The 21,124-nt window shown below is 35.4% G+C and overlaps 1 protein-coding gene across 6 annotated transcripts in view; it reads right to left on the reverse strand.

The window, feature by feature from the left end:
• The window catches only part of LOC120431470 (protein encore), an 81,120-nt gene that overhangs the window by 21,767 nt on the left and 38,229 nt on the right, over window positions 1-21,124 (reverse strand). For 4 of the 6 annotated variants that reach the window (XM_052710628.1, XM_052710629.1, XM_052710630.1 and 1 more), the window contains one exon: window positions 12,987-13,495. The exons of the other annotated variants lie outside the window; for them this stretch is intronic. In XM_052710628.1, the coding sequence (XP_052566588.1) occupies window positions 12,987-13,373 (387 nt within the window). In that variant the 5' untranslated portion in view covers window positions 13,374-13,495. The remainder of the gene's footprint in view (window positions 1-12,986; window positions 13,496-21,124) is intronic. 6 annotated transcript variants of the gene reach the window in all.

The following is a 21,124-nucleotide window of genomic DNA, read 5'->3' on the forward strand; positions in this document are numbered from 1 at the left end:
CTATGTGGGTGCGAGTAGTCGAGTGAGGGGTGTTTTCCAGCAGTTTTGTTTTGTTTCGCACAGTGGGATTGATGATAATCTTAATTTACTAAAATCTTTGACAACATTTATCCAAAAAGCATACAAAATAACTACTAACGTTACATCATGCTAAAGGTAAAAACTTGTTGAACTAATTTTCTCGTGGCTGACAAAATATTTTTAACATGTATATCTCGAGAGTCCTTAACTAAAATTTCATCTGATTTTGGAAAATGCATTCTTCAGATAATGTTAGGCAAAATTTTTCTGCAGCGCTTTCGAGTCAAATTTTCAAATCAGGAGTGATGGATAGTCAATCAAATAAGACTACATTGAATATCTAGAATTTTTACTCCATTTGATTTGTGTGTAAATTTATAAACCGACTTAAAAAAATAAAGTGTGATTATTTGATTGATATAGATTAAGTTGAAATTATATTTTCCGAAAACGAATGCATTTTTGAAGCTCTCAAGCTTTGTCGCTAATGGAAACAGGCAACTTTTGGCTTAGTTAAAAAGTAGGGTGATTTACCATTGGAACAATTCTCTCAAAAAATACTAATTTTGTTTGAAAATTTCATTTTTTTTTTGGTTTGGATGAAACTTTGTGTGTACTTTTTCTGTGACCAAAGCAGCCATTTTGAAACATTGGTCCGTCCATACAGGTCTTTATACAATTTAGGCAACCGGTCCATACAAAAAAGATATTACAATATCAAAAAATCTGGTTCTTGAGAACGGATTTTCTAAACGAGAAAAAAATGGCGCAAAATTTGCATTTTTTTATTTGTTAAAGATTTTTCTAAATGAAATTCCCGTGATTTCCCGTAAACAAATATTTCCCGGGAATTCTCAAAATTCAAGAGGAAGTATACATTTTCTTAACTTTTTGGAATCGATTTTTGAAAATGTTGCCATGATTTTTCATTAAACGATATAATTTTTGCTAAGGTTACAATATTTTCACAAAATTCTTTCTACCAGTATTTTAGACTAGTAACGGTAACAGTTTTTCCTCTCATTGTAAAATTGTGAAAATCATAATTTATTAATGATTGTCAACCAGGTATAGTCAATGATTGCTTCAAGAAATTATATAATTTTTGAGACACATTCGATTAAGATCAAAAATTCCATCAAGGCCTTCAAGAAGGGTAAGACCGGCATATGTTGATTCATTTTGGTGCATTTTTGACTTTATTCAATTCAATTTACTTCTGATAATATAAATTTGAAAAGTAGAGACCGATCTTCCTTAATAAAAATAAAGCTTTTCAAATAAAACTCTAGATATAAACCCCTTCCCGCCAAAGCAATAATTTTTCACATTTTTAATTACCATGAAATAAGATAATTTCTGCAAGATATATTTTTTTCATTTCAGCTTTATAAAATTTATAATTACACTCTCTAAAACTGGTCACAGAGGCAAATTTGAAAGAAATCTTATTGATGTTGAAATTCATTTTAATCACTGTTCAAATATGTTGATAAAAAAAATACTTCTCTATAAAAAATATATGAGATATATTTTTTGATTCATTGAACGATTTTAAAAAACAGCTTATAAAAAAATGAAAAATTATATATTTTGTGAAGTTATATCTAGAGTTTTTTTTAAAGGGTCCAATAAACAAAATTTTAATTTTTTGGGTGTAATGCCCCTGACTTGAGGTGGCTTTAAAAATACCCAAAATTTGAACATTTTGTTTATTGGATCTTTCAAAAAACTCTTGATATATTTTCAAAAAATATTTAATTAGATACACAGCAAAAAATCCAATGGTAAAATCGCATGCAAAAGCATGCACATCACCTTCGTCAAAAAAGACACTTAATATTACACACTGCATGTACAATAGCCTGTCCCATTTTGAGGTCATGTCGAGGAATTTCAGGTGCTCACTTCTTAAATGATAGATTATGATGTTAGGAACAATGTTTTCTTAGACAAGAAAAAATAATAAAATACTTTCTCGCACCCCCTAGTCGATTTACTAAAAAAAGTCACTTTTTTGAACAAATTTTCTAAAATCGCTTGGAATCAATACAAAAACTGCTTCGATCAGGTGTGTATTATCTTCAAACGATAGGTTTTTGTCCATAGATTAAGATGCACTATCAATATTGGACCAAAATTTAAGTTTTTGGACTCTCCCAGGCGGATTTGTGTCGAAAAAATCGCATTTTTTCGAAACTTTTTTCAGAAATGTTCATTTAATTTAGGGTAGCCTATTTTTCCCAGTGAAACCAATGCATGCAGCTTGTAGGAAATTTCATGGCGAACATTTTTCCTTCTGAGAAAATCCAATTTCGACACTCCAGAGCCGAGATATTTGTGTTTTAGTGAGGAAAAAAGAGGCAATTTTCAAAATTTCTCAAAATTCAGAAGCAAGGCCTACTAATTACACGATGTAGCAAGCATATGTCTCAAAGGTCAGGGTATGCTTTTTTATAGTAATTTTGGCCGCTGAATCCGAATCTGAAATCAAATTTCGTGTAAACAGTGATGTTTTGGAGCTACACCCTTTTGGAATGTTATTTGCGTGTTTAAGAGGCAGTTTTTGTAAATATTGCTCGGTTTGTTCTAGAGGTCGTATCGAGGTGCTCCGATTTGGATGAAACTTTCAGCGTTTGTTTGTCTATACATGAGATGAACTCATGCCAAATATGAGCCTCTACGACAAAGGGAAGTGGGGTAAAACGGGCATTGAAGTTCGAGGTCCAAAAAACATAAAAAATCTTATAATTGCTCGCATTTTAGTAAAACTTCATCAATTCCAACTCACCGGCTCCGTGGCTTAATGGTTACGGCTTCTGCCTTACAAGCAGAAGGTTCAGGGATCAAATCCCGGTCGGTACCTTTAAAATTTTGAATCAGAAATTTGAACTTTGAATATGAACAAAAACGAAAATGAATCAGGTGGGATTCGAACTCACGCCTTTGGATTGGTGGTCTGGGACGCTAAGCAGTCGGCCATCAAAAGGTTTTACACTCTAGCAGTGAAATGATCCGTAGTGTTGAAACATGTTACCTTATCATAATAAATACGCGCTGATCCCTGATTTGCCTGACGGGATTGGAAGTCTAAATATAGATCGAGTTTCCTTCAGATGCTTGCTTCTATGTTCAGGCGGGGCCGAACAATGCCCAGCGACCTCGGAATTGGACCGCAAGGAGCTCTGTCATTCTGAAACGGGTCGTTGGAAGCAGCGTGAGGGCTATCACCACCTAATACCCGGGACTGAGATAAGTTGTATCAGCATTCGGCATATACAAAGTCTGATGCAAATTATACTTTCCCATAATATCGCTACCGGTTAGCGGGTATTGGACACACACAAAAAAACTTCATCAATTCCAACTCTCTTTGATGCATTCGAAAGGTCTTTTGAAGCACTTCAAAATGAATGAGCCATAGACATCCAGGATTGGTTTAACATTTTCTCATAGCTTTTGCAAATTACTGTTAGAAATGGTTTTTTTTAAACCTCAATATCTTTTTGCAACAGTCAGCAACACCCATACTCTTTTAGTTCAAAAGTTAGGGAATTTCATGGACTATAAGCCTACGGTAATAACTTTTAGGCCAATCGCAGTTTTCCTCATAGTTTTTCGATTTTTCTAGAACAAACATTTTACAACGTTAGTTATTGTCCCATAGCATATTCGAAATCCTCGGAAAATTCAAACTTCAATGCCCGTCTTTACCCCACTTCCCTTTGTCGTAGAGGCTCATATTTGGCATGAGTTCATCTCATGTATAGACAAACAAACGCTGAAAGTTTCATCCAAATCGGAGCACCTCGATACGACCTCTAGAACAAACCGAGCAATATTTACAAAAACTGCCTCTTAAACACGCAAATAACATTCCAAAAGGGTGTAGCTCCAAAACATCACTGTTTACACGAAATTTGATTTCAGATTCGGATTCAGCGGCCAAAATTACTATAAAAAAGCATACCCTGACCTTTGAGACATATGCTTGCTACATCGTGTAATTAGTAGGCCTTGCTTCTGAATTTTGAGAAATTTTGAAAATTGCCACTTTTTTCCTCACTAAAACTCAAATATCTCGGCTCTGGAGTGTCGAAATTGGATTTTCTCAGAGGGAAAAATGTTCGCCATGAAATTTCCTACAAGCTGCATGTATTGGTTTTACTGGGAAAAATAGGCTACCCTAAATTAAATGAACATTTCTGAAAAAAGTTTCGAAAAAATGCGATTTTTTCGACACAAATCCGCCTGGGAGAGTCCAAAAACTTAAATTTTGGTCCAATATTGATAGTGCATCTTAATCTATGGACAAAAACCTATCGTTTGAAGATAATACACACCTGATCGAAGCAGTTTTTGTATTGATTCCAAGCGATTTTAGAAAATTTGTTCAAAAAAGTGACTTTTTTTAGTAAATTGACTAGGGGGTGCGAGAAAGTATTTTATTATTTTTTCTTGTCTAAGAAAACATTGTTCCTAACATCATAATCTATCATTTAAGAAGTGAGCACCTGAAATTCCTCGACATGACCTCAAAATGGGACAGGCTAATGTACAATGTTTGTGAACACAAAAAAAAAAGTTGCAACCGACGGGATTCAAACCCAGCACCAACAGTAAGGACTGGCGCCTCAGACCGATGAAGAATGGAGAGAATAAACGCATATAAGAGCTTGACATTTCGGTCAAGAAGGTTTCCCATACTAATGGGCTACATATTTCAGGGTGTAATATTACATAAAATTTCATAAAATAATGCAAAGTTTATTTTACACCCAGGCCTTTTACACGCAGCTGGATTACTATCTGCTGTGTATGTTTTTTTAACATGCAGTCGAGCACTTATTTTGACCATTAAAGTCACCGTCCTTTACATTTTTTTGCAATATATAAATTAAAACCTAGCTCAGAACAATTTTCAATAAACTAATTAGTAGAGAATTTCCCGTTTCCCGCGATGTTTGTAACCCATCAGGGAAATTGGACGCTTTAAGTCTAGTTGAATATAGTACTTTTTTCTGAAAACTCAGCGTCGAATTTCAAAAAACAAAAGTGCTGTGTAAATTTATTACAAAAAAATTTGCGGTGTGCAAAACAAAAAAACAACATGCCACAAAGTAAAACTAACCAAAACATCAAAGCAAAGTATTTCGTCATCTCCGTACTGCATTCGCCAAGGGTGAAGGTCTTGCCCTGCTCCAAGGCTAGAAGTCTTTCACAAGTTGCCATCAACCAAGGTCAAACCGACCGGAACCTCGATCAAAAGCTGAACGCCACACTCCGGTTCCATCTTCAAGGGTAAATGATGCCTAATTATGTGCGTGTGTATGAAAAGTATTAGGGCTATTAGAATTTCAAATGAGAGGGGGGTCGAGGGGATACAAATCGACCTTCACGGTTCACTTGGCCTCGGAATCGACCCCCGGCCAGAGAGGGTCAACGCGCAACGCGTCGTGGAAGACGACAAGTTGTATCTCAGTTTATGGAGGCATTTTGGCATTAAAATATAGCGTGCCAAGGAGCATTATTTCCAAATAAATACATTATTTTGGACATGACCGCAGCAGGACCGAACCGGCAGTCAGTATCTGTCTTGGAACAGTTCGAACAGCCAGTCACGAAGCCGGAAAAGTGAAACATTTGTTTTGAATAATCCTAGTGATTATGAAGTCAGGCTGTGGGTTGATTTATTCATTCAAATTAGGCTGCTGTTTCGTTCGAAACAATTTCGTGAATTTATTTCACAAATTTTATTCCATAAAAATGGAATTGATTGGGAAGACCAAAGGACCTGACACAACGCCAAAAGCAGGTACCGTCCTTTAAATTTTTACGACCCCATATCTCGAGAGATGAGATCGGTTTCAATTTGGGGTTCACTTTCATTTTCAAGAGATTTCCCCTCCCCACCATCCTTTCCGGAAATAGAACCGCTCCAATATACGGCATAGCCTTAGTTGAGCTTTGTCTTTTCGTCTCTTGGTCCACGCGCGCTGTTTTGATGGTTAACATTTACTGACTTTTTTATATCGTTTTTGTTTCGACGTAAAATTTGACCTTTTTTGATACGCTTTAGAGATTTTAAATGCGCGTGTGGAAGAGAGTTAATATAATGTGAAATTGTTTTAATCACGGTGTGATAATTTAAAAAATATAGCTGGACACTTTTCAAATTTTGTTGGGGTGGCACCATACACTTTTCCCTTTAAAATAAGATATTTTCAAATATAAGTATCTCAAATCTCAACTTAACATAAACATAACATTTCACGTAACACGCTGCTCGTGGCTTTGTGTATTGTCGTCCTTAATGATGAAGGGGGAAAAGGTTTCATACCATGTTTTATCGACACACGCACTGACATTGACATTTAAAGTGTTGCCTCGAACGTGCTTGCTGCAGCAGTAGTTGTTGCTATAGTGTGTTGTTATGGCAAATTGATGCTTTCTTGGAATCCTTGCCCGGGATTTTCCTGTGCTACGCTGCTTCAAATTTTAGAAAAATGATAATTTTTTAAATTGTTTTTTATTGATTGTAGAAACATAAATTCAGAAACGGTGTTTCACGATATAATTTAAAAAAATATATTGTTTCTGTTGTGAACGTTAATCTTAATTATCGTGATAAAGGTTCACATAAAAATTAAAACGATAAACTTTAATGGAGTCTACGAATTCAAAAGTTTGCGGGAATTTCCCGACACATCAACAGACTGACTCTTTCCCTGCACGAAACAGGCAACTATTTTTTGGGTTACTTCTTTTGTCACAGAATCACAGTTTGGAATTTATTGATGATAAACGACGATACGGCTAAGCTACCGACGATGATGTCACAGAGATTGTTGGTTGGACATCCGCAGGTTCCACAGACAGGTAATTTTTACGAAGGTGTTTTTTATAGCGTAAATTTAAATATTTTATATAATTTTTTTTTTAAATTGGCTTTTTGAATCTTTGAAAGTACCCTAAACACTTTTATTCGAAAAGTAGATTTTCTCAAAATCTGACAACCATGTTGAGAGGTTTGGTACTTATGAAGTTTTTTATGGATTTTACAAAATTGGATGGACAATGTTTATTTCGTAATTTTAAGATTTTTGCTAATCCAGAAAACAACGTTTGAATTGGACTTTTCGGTGAAAAGCATAACTTTACGAAACAAGTGCGGAAAAGTTTAACTTTTCAGCACGAAAATGGATGCTACAATAGTAGTTTTTGCATTCCCGCTGTGAAACTGTCAACTTTTCCTGTCCTTCTGGAGAAACGAAACGGCCTACTTTTAACCACCAAAAATAATTAATTTGAAAATCAATACCTTTTAATACCAGTGCTGAAAAGTCCTACTTTTCAGCACTGAAATGGGTGCTGAAAATGTGAACTTTTCAACACTTGTATCGAAAAGTAACATTTTTCAATATTATTTTGTTTTGAACGGTGAATTTACTTAACACATGAAAGTTTGACATAAATTTCCATTCAAAAAGCATTTTTCGGAATTGCAAAAAATGTTGTAAGCAACTCGTTACAAAACTTGATTTTTTCAGCACTCGTCGTATTTATCCAACTCGGTAAACCTCGTTGGATAAAATTCCAACTCGTGCTGAAAAATCTTCTTTTTGCAACTTGTTGCATAAACTACTATTATGCAACATGTTGCAAAAAGAAGATTTTCTCAGCACGAGTCGTAAATTTACCAAACGACGTTTACTGAGTTGGATAAATACGGTGAGTTGAATATTGAAAAATTTTACTTTTCGATACTAGTGGAAATTTTCAGCACTGGTATTGAAAGGTTTAAAAATTTCCATTTTGTTATTTTTGGTAGAAAAAAGTAGGCCATTTGATCGTTCGAGAATGACAGGAAAAGTAAGTTGTTCTACGACGGAATTGCAAAAAATACTTTTAAGGACTTTTATTGTTGGCATGAAAAGCTGGCGGAAAAGTAAGCAGTTTCCCAACTGAATAGCAAAAAGAACTTTTCCTATAAACTAAAATTTAAAAATAGATTATCTCGCAACACTTTGATGCACATGATGGTGATGGTGAGACAGAAATTGCGAACAAAATAAGAGAGATATGTTTTTTTTTAAAGTCAAGCTATAGCTTCTTCCTAATGCAGTCAAAATAAAAAAATCTATAAATTTGAATAAAAAAAAGAATAAAAATAAATTTGAAATTTACACTTCATAGAATTTCCTCAATTTTTGTAGGACTGATTTTGTATATTTTACTAAAGATGTATTTTCATCTTAAACTTTATATTATATTTTTTTAAAGAATAAGCCTTAAAAAAAAACAAATGCCCAAAATCAGCGCAGCTACCCTACGTGTGACCTTAACATTGTGTTTCAACTGGATCGATGGCAAAAATAAGTGCTTTTCAGTCACAGTCCATCCGTGGCGGCACTGTACACATACCAGCTTTGCCAACGTGCCCTTTTCCCCTTGTTTTTGACTTCCACCAAGGTTGCTCCTTTTGTGTTCGATCGGGAAAACAATGGAAAATTAGTACTTACACCACCACTACCGCGGCTACAGGAAGTGGCTTCGGATGTGGTTGATGGAGGTGGTGACGAGAGAGTGGTAGTGATTAATTATGAAAATGGAAGTGAAAATCAGCCACATTTCGGGGAAGACGCACGGGAAGAATGGAAATATTGGAGAAATTTGTGGTGATGGGGGGAAGGCATTAGCATTGGACGCCGTGGAAGGACCTTCTTTTTTTGGGGTTTATGACACAATTCTTTTGCATTCCACAGTTATTTCAAGCAAAACAATGTAAATGGGTCAAAGCCGAAGTGTAAACAAACAGTCTGTCCTGCTTACGTTAGTGGATGTTTACATTAGGAACGAGCAGGTTAGACTCTTTGTTGACACTTCGGCTTTGGACCATTTACATTGTTTTGCTTGATTTGTCAGCTTGGTGCGAAGGCAAATGATGCATTATGGTGGTGATTATTTGGTTGGCGAGTCGAAATTTGTACAGAAATTGCGATCAAATTTAAAGAGATGTTTTTTTAAGTCAAGCTATAGCTTTCCAAAAACTGGGAGAAAAATGAAAATGGAATAACATTTTCATTGTAAAAACTTTTAAAATCAACTGTAAATATTTTAATCAATCAAACGGGACAATTTGAAGTTTATTGAAAACTATACCTTGGGATCCCAAACAAAATTTAGTAATTTCGATTGCAAAATCGATTTTACATAAAAAATTAGGTCAAAAAATTTCAAGTACAAGATTTATTTTTTTTTACAAAAACCACTATTTAAAATAAAAATCATGACTCGTCGGCAACATTTAGGTCCATACTTCTGAATGGCTCAAAAAATGCAGGTAGAACATAAAACAAAAATTAAAAAAATACGGGTTTTGAGAAACTGATTTTTTGTGATAAAAAAGTTTATTAAAAAATTACAACAAAAATGCACAGCTGCCAACATTGTATAGAGATTTTTATGGGTGAACCAATGACACAAAATTACTTCTTTGGTCATAGGGAAAGTCACCACAATGTTTGAGCCAAATCAAAACATATAAGTAAAATCCATTTCCGGGTTTGGTGGAGAATTGCTCCAGAAAATGATATTGAATATCTGGCAACCATGTTCAACGACGGCTTCATAAGTTAAAATAATCAAACTGTTAAAGGCCAGAAGGTATCAGAAAGCAATTTATATTACTTATGGAATGCATTGGTTGGTTATACAATTGTGAAACAGGTGAGAAAATTAAAAAAAAATAATCTGGGAACCCTATAATGACGAATCATCACTTGAGTGGTACTTTTTTAAGTAGAATTTTGAATTATTCTGATAGTTTTCTTCGTACGTCGCTGAAACCCCTTTCTGATAAGTCATAAATGTAAAGCTCTGGTAACCCAAACAGATCGAATTTCTGCAAAAACAGTTTTTAAATCACAAGAAAAAAAAACATAAGAGATATCACAGCAAAAGCCCAAGTCCCAAATCGAACAACTCGATTGTCCGCGTGGCTTTCTGAGGGAAAAAAAACTTTTCTCCAATATCTGTCCTTGAAGAGTGCATCAGCAGCATGCCATCATCGCCATAACAAAAGAGAGTGTGTGGTACTGTGTGCCGTTTCCCCATATGCGAAGAGGAGTCCCTTATTGTGGGACGAAAAGGAAAATCCCGCCATCCCATACCCCACACTCACACTCAGGGGAGCAGCAAAGCGTGTATAAGTATGCTAATTTTTCGGTACTTTCACCGCAGCACATGTATGAACCGAACCTTCACATTTTCGTAAAACGGACATTGGATTTCGAGGACGAGCAGCTGGTTCAAGTAGCTGTAGGGTAGAGGTACCAAGTTTCGACCCAATGCTGATAGAACAAAATTAGGTACGCGGATAGGTCCACATCCCCCCAAATTTCAACTCAGTGCGGCAATAACGACTCTCCAAGGAGCAATTGGCATGAAAATTGTCGATGATTATTTTTTTCTTTCTTCGTTTTGTTGGAATTTGATTGAATGTGAAACTTTAAGCATTCTTTTGCAAACGAGTACTTAGCCATGAAAACCACTTCCCAATTGCTCGAAAAAACAACAACAGTTTTAATCTTTCCCTCGGGGGGCGAAAAAAGAAAACTTTTATTTTTCTTCATTCGCGCGGCGCAACGTGTGCAAACAAAGTGAAACAGTAATAAAACTTGAAAAAAGGTAAACGGTTGCGATGAATTATGCAAGCATTTCAACATTCGTTAGTTAGCCAACAAACGATGAAGAAAGGATGTACGACAGGGTGTTGTTTTTATTATCGCAGATGAAGTCTTAAAAAGGGGGCTTCTTTGGCACGCAAAACTGTACTTAACAGTGCAGAGGTCTCGTGAGAAGAAAATCCTTAAGAAACTTGAGTTTTTAAGAGTTTTAGGGTAAAATATACACAGTTGACTACGTATGTATCGATAGTGACGGGATCATTGAGATAGAAAAACATTGTCAAACACTATAAAATGAAGATTCGAATTATTTTTTCGAATATCGAGGTATGGGGCAGCAAAAAAAAAATTGTATTTGACTGGCAACACTGACCATAAAGCCCAAATATGAGCTGCTAAACTAATAAACTGTAATAAATATTAAAAGCTTTTTTCTATCACGATAATTAAAATTTCCAAAGACCGTATTTCTGATCTGATATAATCTAGGGGACCAAAAGTAGGAAATTTTGTGCTTAGCAAAAGGAAGGACACAATTTTTTCCCGGAGGTAAATTTTTTCATGAAAACCAAATTCGCATTCTGAAAGTACTTTAAATTTTGTTCAAAAAACACTTTTTTTCAAGTTTTAGCAATTCGAAAATAATTATCAGATAAAAAACAGTATTTGCATTTTTAAGGGTCTGTGTTTGTCCATTTGTAAAATAATTGTGTTTGTGTTTTAATCCTACTTGTAAAAAGGGCTTTTTGGAAATTTTATTTCATCTGCTAAATTTGTTTGTATTTGAAATATTCGTAAATTTCACACAAAAAAATGATTTCTGACATTGAAATCATAGGCATAACATGCGAATAAAAAGATAATTATGTAGTCTTTGAGATTTTTCCAGCTTTGGTTTTAAAGGTATATAAAGGTATATTTCCAGAAATTCTCATACCTGTACTTTGAAAGTAAAAAATACACTTATTTTTAACCATCAACCCTCAAATGATTTTAACTTGAATAAAGAAAAAATGTGAAATATAATCTATTTATTCATAAATTCAAAACTTGGGCAATATACAACGCCATCAGCTCTCAAACTAGAAAATTGACAATTATTGTCCAAATCAAAAATGTAATTTTTTGACGTATGACGCATGGCCGATACTTCCAATAAGAAAAAAATCTTAACATTTCGAATAAAATGTTGTAATTCTATTTATTTATAAGTTCAAAAATAAAATTTTGTTTCTGAATGAATTTTGCAAAATTTGCAATTTATGTGAAAAGAGAAATTAAAATAACTAGATTATTTTTTCAAAACAATCAATGCGCCATGGGTTTCCTTTGTACATAGGACCTTTTGAAAAAGTAAGTGAGATAATAAGTTTATTTTTTTAAGGGTGTTGATTCTTTTTCGTGGATTCCCCTCATGACTATTTACAGCTTATCCCGAGACATCGGATTAATAAAAAAATAAACCTATTAAAAATTAAAAAAAAAATGGTTAAAACTCAATTTTGAACTTTTTGTTAATGTACAAAGTTTCACTGTGTTCAGAAAAATAAGGCTCATCGTTGCAAGTACAGTCCAGACTCGATTATCCGAAGGCCTTGGCGTAATTTCACTTTGGATAAAATCACAAACAATTTTTTTTTGCGTTGTCCTATTTTTGATTGTTGAGATAAAGTATGAACCCTCAACAGCTCTAAAGTGATTTAGAATTTTTAAATCTAAGATGGCGGCCAAAATGGCGGAATTGAAATATTAAAAAAATAATAGGCAATTAACCAGTCAAATTTGACTAAAATGGGGTCGATGACAGGAGAGAAGCAGCACAGAACAACTTTGATGTTTAAATTAAGAAAATAAAAATAAATCGTTTTTTTTTGTTCATGATTCGAAGTCCCATACAAACCTTCGGATAATCGAACTTCGGATAATCGAGTCTGGACTGTAATAAAAATTATTTGATAAGCAATGTAAACTCAATTTAAGGACCCAATTCTTTCGTTATATTTCAAAAGGTCCTTAAAACAAAATAAATTGAAAAAAGATCGCTTATTTGAACAGTACAGTGTTGCCATAAAACCCTGGTCCATTTTTTTGTTAAAAACAGGATACCAAAATAGTATACCAATTGTACAGTTAACTTGTTTTCATAGCATATGTTTCTATCTGTAAACAAAACATTCTGACAGGTGCAGCAGTGCGCCCAGCTGCACGGGGTGAAAGCACCACAACAATGACACAATCATCTAAACAAACAAACAACACAAAAATACGCAAACATACCCGTTGCCTGCCGCCGAGGCTGCTCTGCCGGCTGAGCGAATCCGTCGCCGATTCCGTGGATGGTTCCTTCTGGAGTGCTGCTGCAGGATTTGTACTACTTGCGGTTACGATGCTGCCGGCTGCTGGCAACACTGCTGTCGCGACACTCGACGCCATTGTGCTGTTGTTGTTTTGGTTCTGGCTAGAGTTTGGCAACACTGCCGTCGTCGCCGGCGAGGCCCCTCCTGGGGGCGATGGCAGCTGCTGGCCGGCTGTGACGGATTGTGCCGAGGTGCTCGAGACGTTTGTGCAGGTTGAGGAGGGTGTGGTGGTGTTGGTGCCGACGAGACTGTTGTTGTTGTTGTTGACAGCAGCAGCGACTTGTGCGACGGCGGGACCTGTACTCATGGTCTGCTGCGAGCGTTTGGCTTTTTTGCTTTTGCTCTTTTGTTTGGCTTTGCTAGCGGAAGTAGTAGTTGTAGCAGTAGTAGCACTTGTATTGTTCTTATTGGTTAATGAAAGGAAAATATCTGCAACCGAGAAAGAAACAAGAGAAGAGAAAAAAAGAGAAAGAAAGAAACTGATAGAGATGGTGTGTGGCACATTTATAGTTGCGATGGTGTTGGTAATGATGATGGTGTGAGTTTTTTTTTGTATTTTTTAAATTTATTTTCTAAATAACAGTCGACTATTTCATTGTACTGTTGTAGGTTGTGATTGTGTTTCTAATTTTTAGTTTTTTTTAAGAGTGCTTTGAAGCAGTGCAGTATATGTGGAATAATTAGTGAGTAAAAAAGCAACAGAGATACTTGTATTATGTTATCGAACTATTTTTGTAACGAAAGCACACAACAGTATTACAATACATGTGCAGATTTTTGTGTTTGATTTAAGTAACTATTGTTTTACAAATAAAATTGTGTTGTTTTTTCGGAATTGTTTTTCATAATATCGGGTAGTCTGACCACTTATTCATTTTTCCAAGACATTGCAATCTAACTTTTTAAATGAGGGTTTTTCTCCCACCCGTGTGGATCAATCGGATCGCGCACTTGAATCGCAATCCAGAGGTCGCCGGTTCAAATCCCACGGCGGGCGCCAAGATTCTAAGCAAGGGTCCTGATTGCTCAAAATCAACCACTCCATTCGCGAGCACAAAAAGCAGGCGACGCGATACTGCCCTGATGAATTCCTACCGTTTGTCACTTTCAATCCATTTGCTCCCGAACACTCTCTCTTCTACTCTCCTTCTCTCTCTGATCGGCTCAGTCTCCGAACGGCTCAGGCAGGCCGAACGTCACCGATCACTCTGAACTGAAAACATTTTTTCTCTGATGCGCTGCGTTATACTCATTGATTTGGGTTGCCTAAAATCAATGTTATCAATTAAATTGTGAATTTATTTTGATTTCATAACATTATAGACACCATTCAAAGAAACTTCCACCAAGAAAAAATCAAATTGATGGCAAACTGAGGGCGTGAAGACAAAAAGACTGCCGCGCTGGCATTTTGTGAGAATGGCTCTTCGCTGAGCATGGTAGTGTGTGAGTGTCGTCGAGCGACGGAGTAGGCAAATATTTTCACGATGTATTTGTTCGCTGAGTGAACAGTTCGGGCCACTCGCTAGCTGCTTGCGAGTATCATTCGCTCATGAATGCTAGCGGGTTGGAATAGGCGACGAATGGATAGGCGATGAGTGAGTGGTTTCTGTTCATTGAACCGAAAATCAGGACCCTTGATTCTAAGTGTCAATTAGGTGTTAGGAAAAATAATAAATCTTAAAAAAATGACAACTCTGCAAAATTAAAGATGACCATTTCTAGATTTTTTTTAAAAGGTCTAATAAACAAAATTTGGATTATTAGCATTTTGGGTGATTTTGAATACCACTGACTCAAAGAGCAAAAAATCAAAAATTTGTTTTTGGACCTTAAAAAACCCTAGAAATGCTAGTGAATAATTTTCATTTAAAGTCTTCTTGAAAATTCACTGGAAAAAAAGGATCCACTAAGGGTTAATATATCCTCATTTAAAAATCAAGTTCAACCACCCCACCATCAAGCATTCACTCCAAATTGGCAGTTTTGTTTTTATCACCTCCAAATCTGCACAGGGATTTACCATCCGAAACTTTCTTTTTTAACAAGGACTCAACTCAACTGTGTGTTCAGTGTTTGTGTGTGCATTTGGGCAGACATAATTGCACACACAACGGGACACATTTCTCACGCTGTTTTTCACGATTTTTATATTTCGTTTGTGCTTTAGTGTGTATGTATGAGTTGTTGTTGGTGGATTGTCATAAAATTATGATGCATCATTAAATTATCCCCCGGCGGTGGGACGATGATGCCACTCAATTTGGACGCGAGAGTGAATTTATAAACAGCTTTCGAGAAGAGCAGTGGACCGGAAACAGTTTTCCTTTTTTTTTCATCGACTCATTGCAGAGCATTGGGGCTGAAAATGAAAATTTGCTGCGCAGTTTGGTTGATGCGTGCAAAAAATTGCAACTATCAGAGAATTATGTTGTTTTTTTTTTAATAGTTGAAGGTCAATGGCAAAAACTATTAAAACAGGAAGCTTATGGCTTTTTTATTTGAATTTAGCTTAGCTACAAAATAAACATTTTAATAAATTAACCTTTCAATAATTTTACAAAAAAAACTTTTCTAGAACGATCTCTCCCTAACGGAAACGCATGGTTTTTTATGATTAGTTTCCGCACAGCTCGTTTCCCTTTGCAACCTCGAAAGCTCCCACCAGCCAAGTCCAGTACAACAACATCATCTGTGTGACCCAGATTCTCGACCTAGACGACGAGCTTTTCGGCACCAACACCAATACACCTCCAGACAGATATGGATGCTGGTGTGCGTAGTGCATCCTTGTGCAAGTGCAAATGCACATTGGCTGGTAAAACTCTCCAAAATAACTCTCAGCTCTCGAAATATTAAATTTTATCGGGTTTTTGGTATTAGTGGAAGCTAGGCAGAGAAAATAATAGAAAGACAGATGCTGTTAAAACTTATTAATCAAAATTATTTCCATTTTACATTGTTTCAAGTTAACCCTCTTGGACCCTAGGCGGTTTTCGATTTAAAGAACTTCTCCAAAAATCCATTTTCAAATATTTTTTTGAATCTTCATGAAAATTGAACTATTAAATTTTTAGAAAATCTTGGGTTTGAGAGTTTTAGTTGTTGTGCAAAACACTCAACAAATCGAAAAGTTATTGGAATATTATGAAAATCAGCAAATAGGCAAAATATTATGATTGGAGGTTGTAGATTAGGACTACCAATAGAAATTAAAAGTTTACAAGATAAATTCATATAAAAATCTTAAAAATAAATGAAGATGAATGAATGAAAACATAACACAAGAGAAGTTAATTTTCCGTTGTACAAAAGCTGCTTAAAATGATCTCCTTAACACAAAATCGATTAAGGCAGTATAGGATTAATAGCAAAATTCGTGTATTTCCAACCAGCATCTAATATTGCCCTGAAATTTGGAGCTCAATTTTATTTATTTTTTTAAACAGTTTGTATAAAAAATGCGAATGTTATTTTTATTTAGGCTGATGCAAATATTTTTCAAAGTTGTTGCCCCTCGACTCGACAAAAACTTTAAATAAAATTTGTAACAGCCTTATAATTGTTAGCCCTAAATTAAATATTTCTAAAAAGAACAAAGAGCCGAGTATCATCGAGTAAAAACGCAATGATAAAGGTTATACAATTTTATTCTATGGTTTATGATTTCCGGTTTGTACACCTCCGGCGAGATAAAAAGTCTGACTAACAGGATATCGTTGCCAAATAAAATTACAATTACAATTACAAATACAATTTATGAAATAAATAAATTTAGCAAATAATTATTATTTGGCCCCGGATTTTTTGGGAACAATTTTGAAAGAAAGACCAAAAACTTAAAATAAAATTTGCATTGGCCATCGTTGCACGATATTTAAAAATAAAATTACGCCACCCTCTAAATATATTAATTTCGAAAACAATAAAACATATTTGTTTAGTAACGATTGTCTTCAGCCACAAATTGCTCAACCACCCTTCGACCATGACATGCCTAACCTGATTTAGTCGGTTGAGGCATGAAAATTGCAATGAAAAGCTAATAAATATTGTTTGGGCTTATATTTTGGTATTGTTGATTTGAACTTTGAACAGAATGTGAACTCATTGATTGCAAGCTATTATTCAAATGATGAAAGTGTCCAAAAAATACTTGACATTTCGAAAAACTTTAGCTGATAGATTTATTTTTCAGTTTTTTAGATTGAAGTAACGTTATTTCATTACCTTGAATAAAATTTGGTTTAACCTAAATAAATAATGATTTGTTCGGTTTAAAACTTCATAAATTATGTACTTAATTTTATTTTGCTTCTTTAAAGTCAAAATTCAACAATTTTCTTTAAGCCGTTCATCATTTTGACTTTAGATCTCAATCAAATACGTTTTAAAAATTTTATAACATTGTAGTACAATCGGTTGATGATTTTCATAACTTTACAAGGATCAGACTTATCGTTACCAAAAAGTATCAACACGTGTAGGGTACTATTCTGAACAACATGAAGGAGGAATTTTGTCAATATATTGAAAGCGACGCAAAATTTATATCTTTGCCCGAAAACCCATAGCAAAAACTACACAGTAAAAAAATTCATAGTAATATTATATCTGGGTAGAGGTACATCTTTTTACCTTTTATACCTCTAAAAATGTGTAATTTTACCCATTTTTTTAAATGTCAAAATGAAATTTTATGCTGATAGTAATCTATTTTTTTTTCAATTAAAAAATGCAATCCAAATTTGTAGGAATTTCACAACTTAGTTTTGTTGAAGGTGATTTTCGAGATGTCACAAATTGGAAAGTATGTACAGTAGGGTGCCCAGAAAAAAAGACCCCTGCTCCACAAGCGGAAAACGGTTTTTGTGTTATGTCAAGCATCGCACACTGGGAAAAAAGGGACCCGCAGCCCCATGAATTAGATGCCGCTGAAATTTCAACTTGGAAATATGTGTTTATTATGTAAAAAAATCCGGGGAATCGAATGGTGATGGTTTCGTCTGCCGGAGATAATGGGAAAAGGTCCATTTTGCCCAAATATCCCCTAAAATGCAACCTTTTTATATTATATGCTACATTACGTGAAATACCGCAGGTATTTAGACTTCAAAATAAGTGAAATTTATGTAAAAAATCATGACAAATCGATTGGTGAAGGTTTCACGTGCCGGAGACACCGAGAAAGGTCTCATTTTGCCCCAATTAACCCTATATTCGATTTTTTCATGTAATTTGCTCCACACTGTAAAGTGCCGCAGTTTTTCAAACTTCAAAATAAGTGATCTTTATGTAAAAAATCATGACAAATCGATTGGTGAAGGTTTCACGTGCCGGAGACACCGAGAAAGGTCTCATTTTGCCCCAATTAACCCTATATTCGATTTTTTCATGTAATTTGCTCCACACTGTAAAGTGCCGCAGTTTTTCAAACTTCAAAATAAGTGATCTTTATGTAAAAAATCATGACAAATCGATTGGTGAAGGTTTCACGTGCCGGAGACACCGAGAAAGGTCTCATTTTGCCCCAATTAACCCTATATTCGATTTTTTCATGTAATTTGCTCCACACTGTAAAGTGCCGCAGTTTTTCAAACTTCAAAATAAGTGATCTTTATGTAAAAAACTATGACAAATCGATTGGTGAAGGTTTCACGTGCCGGAGACACCGAGAAAGGTCTAATTTTGCCCCAATTGACCCTGTATTCGATTTTTTCATGTAATTTGCTCCACACTGTAAAGTGCCGCAGTTTTTCAGACTTCAAAATAAGTGAACTTTATGTAAAAAACTATGACAAATCGATTGGTGAAGGTTTCACGTGCCGGAGACACCGAGAAAGGTCTCATTTTGCCCCAATTAACCCTATATTCGATTTTTTCATGTATTTTTTTTTCATGGTTAATTGGGGCAAAATGAGACCTTTCTCGGTGTCTCCGGCACGTGAAACCTTCACCAATCGATTTGTCATGATTTTTTACATAAATTTCACTTATTTTGAAGTCTAAATACCTGCGGTATTTCACGTAATGTAGCATAGAATATAAAAAGGTTGCATTTTAGGGGATATTTGGGCAAAATGGACCTTTTCCCATTATCTCCGGCAGATGAAACCATCATCATTCGATTCCCCGGATTTTTTACATATTAAACACGTATTTCCAAGTTGAAATTTCAGCGGCATCTAATTCATGGGGCTGCGGGTCCCTTTTTTCCCAGTGTGCATCGGTGCAAATTTTGGTGGAAAAAATGTATTTCATACAAAAATTACATTTTTAAATCGCTAATATTACTAGAATAAGAAATACCTCCTTTCCTCTAACTATCACCTATCTATTAGCAAATTTCGAAGGTTATGTTGTAACTTTTTTCCTTCCCCTGCTCAATTTGTTCTCCCGTGTACCAGTAAATTCTAACACCGTTTGAATTAGTCAGCTGTTGAAAGGTACCCCATATCTCGGCGTAGGTTAATTACTGCACTGATGTGTTTGCCAAAACAATCCAATAAATGAAATGAAAAATAAATCGCTAATAACTTTTCAGGATAAAGTTTTACAACTTTTGGGTATATTTGAACGGAAATAGCGCTCCGTGCAGACCAAACAATCAACAAATTGTGTTTTTTATACATTTTCTCGATTTTTCCCATACAAACTTCACCTTCTAGTATCAATGGGTAAATGTTTACCGATTTTGCTCATATTTGGCCCAGATTCCTAAAATAGCTCAAGGAACAATATTCAGCTTGTGGAGCGAGGTTTTGAAAAAAAGTCCCATATTCTGGGCACCCTAATGTACAGTCGACTCTCTGATTGTCGATCTTCTTGATCTCAATATTGAATTCTTCAGTCTCTTCAAGCTGCATACACAGCAAAAAATCTGATGGTAAAATCGCATGCAAAAGCATGCACATCACCTTTGTGAGACAAAGCATGTAATATTGTATGAGAAAACGTGTACACAAAAAGCATGTACCGAAGAAAAAGAATCAGGTCTGCTCACCCCAAAAATAACATCAATCCGGCGAGAGTCATATTCAGATTACCAAGTCAGCGCCCCAACCCACTCGGCTATCTCGCCGCTATGAAAATTGTGGAATCAGTGCCAATGTAACAGTAGGTTTTCCGTACGTCGTATACTTTGTTAACTGCATACGATGTATGGGGAACCTACAGCCACATCGGTGAAGATCCAACTATAAACATAGCGGCGAGATAGCCGAGTGGGTTGGGGCGCGGACTTGGTAATCTGAATATGACTCTCGCCGGATTGATTTTATTTTTGGGGTGAGCAGACCTGATTCTTTTTCTTCGGTACATGCTTTTTGTGTACACGTTTTCTCATACAATATTACATGCTTTGTCTCACAAAGGTGATGTGCATGCTTTTGCATGCGATTTTACCATCAGATTTTTTGCTGTGTACTTCGATTCTCTTCATTCCTCAATATTGTCTTTTACTTGAAGGATTTCTTCCTCGACGGTCGTCCCTTGGATTCTTTTTGCTTTAAACATCTCTTTCGGTTTTCAATTATTTCACTTTCATGTTTTCTTTTCTGTTTGTTGCCATGATTCTTTCCCATGGTAAAGTACAACGAATAACATATTTTCAATGGAGTCTTCATTTAGCATCGTTCTGTGAACTCAGGAGCAACATTTGAAAGGGGCGGTACGACATTGCTCTTACGGCCTTCATTACAAGCGCTTAAAAGGGACTCCCAGAACTGATGATTCCCTTCTTCGATGGTCCCTTCTATATTGACAACCGGAGAATCGATTGTATTTGAAACGTAAGGATAAATTTTAGTCAAAGTATGTTAAAGAATCAAGATTTTCACTAACATTCTTTTACGGGTTTGAAGCTATTGTTAACATAATAAAAGCTTTCAAACTTGACGTGAGATTGATTTTCTTGGACATTTCCAAGAATGTTTGTAATCCTTGAAAATGTTTTACACAACGAAACTCGTTTCAAAGTTGCAGACCTGCGGCGTAATCCGACACTGCACAATTTCGAAATTCTAAGGATTATGTTCTTCCCAAGCACACACTCGTTAA

This window comes from Culex pipiens, chromosome 3 (genome assembly GCF_016801865.2).
Source record: "Culex pipiens pallens isolate TS chromosome 3, TS_CPP_V2, whole genome shotgun sequence".
NCBI lineage: Eukaryota > Metazoa > Arthropoda > Insecta > Diptera > Culicidae > Culex > Culex pipiens.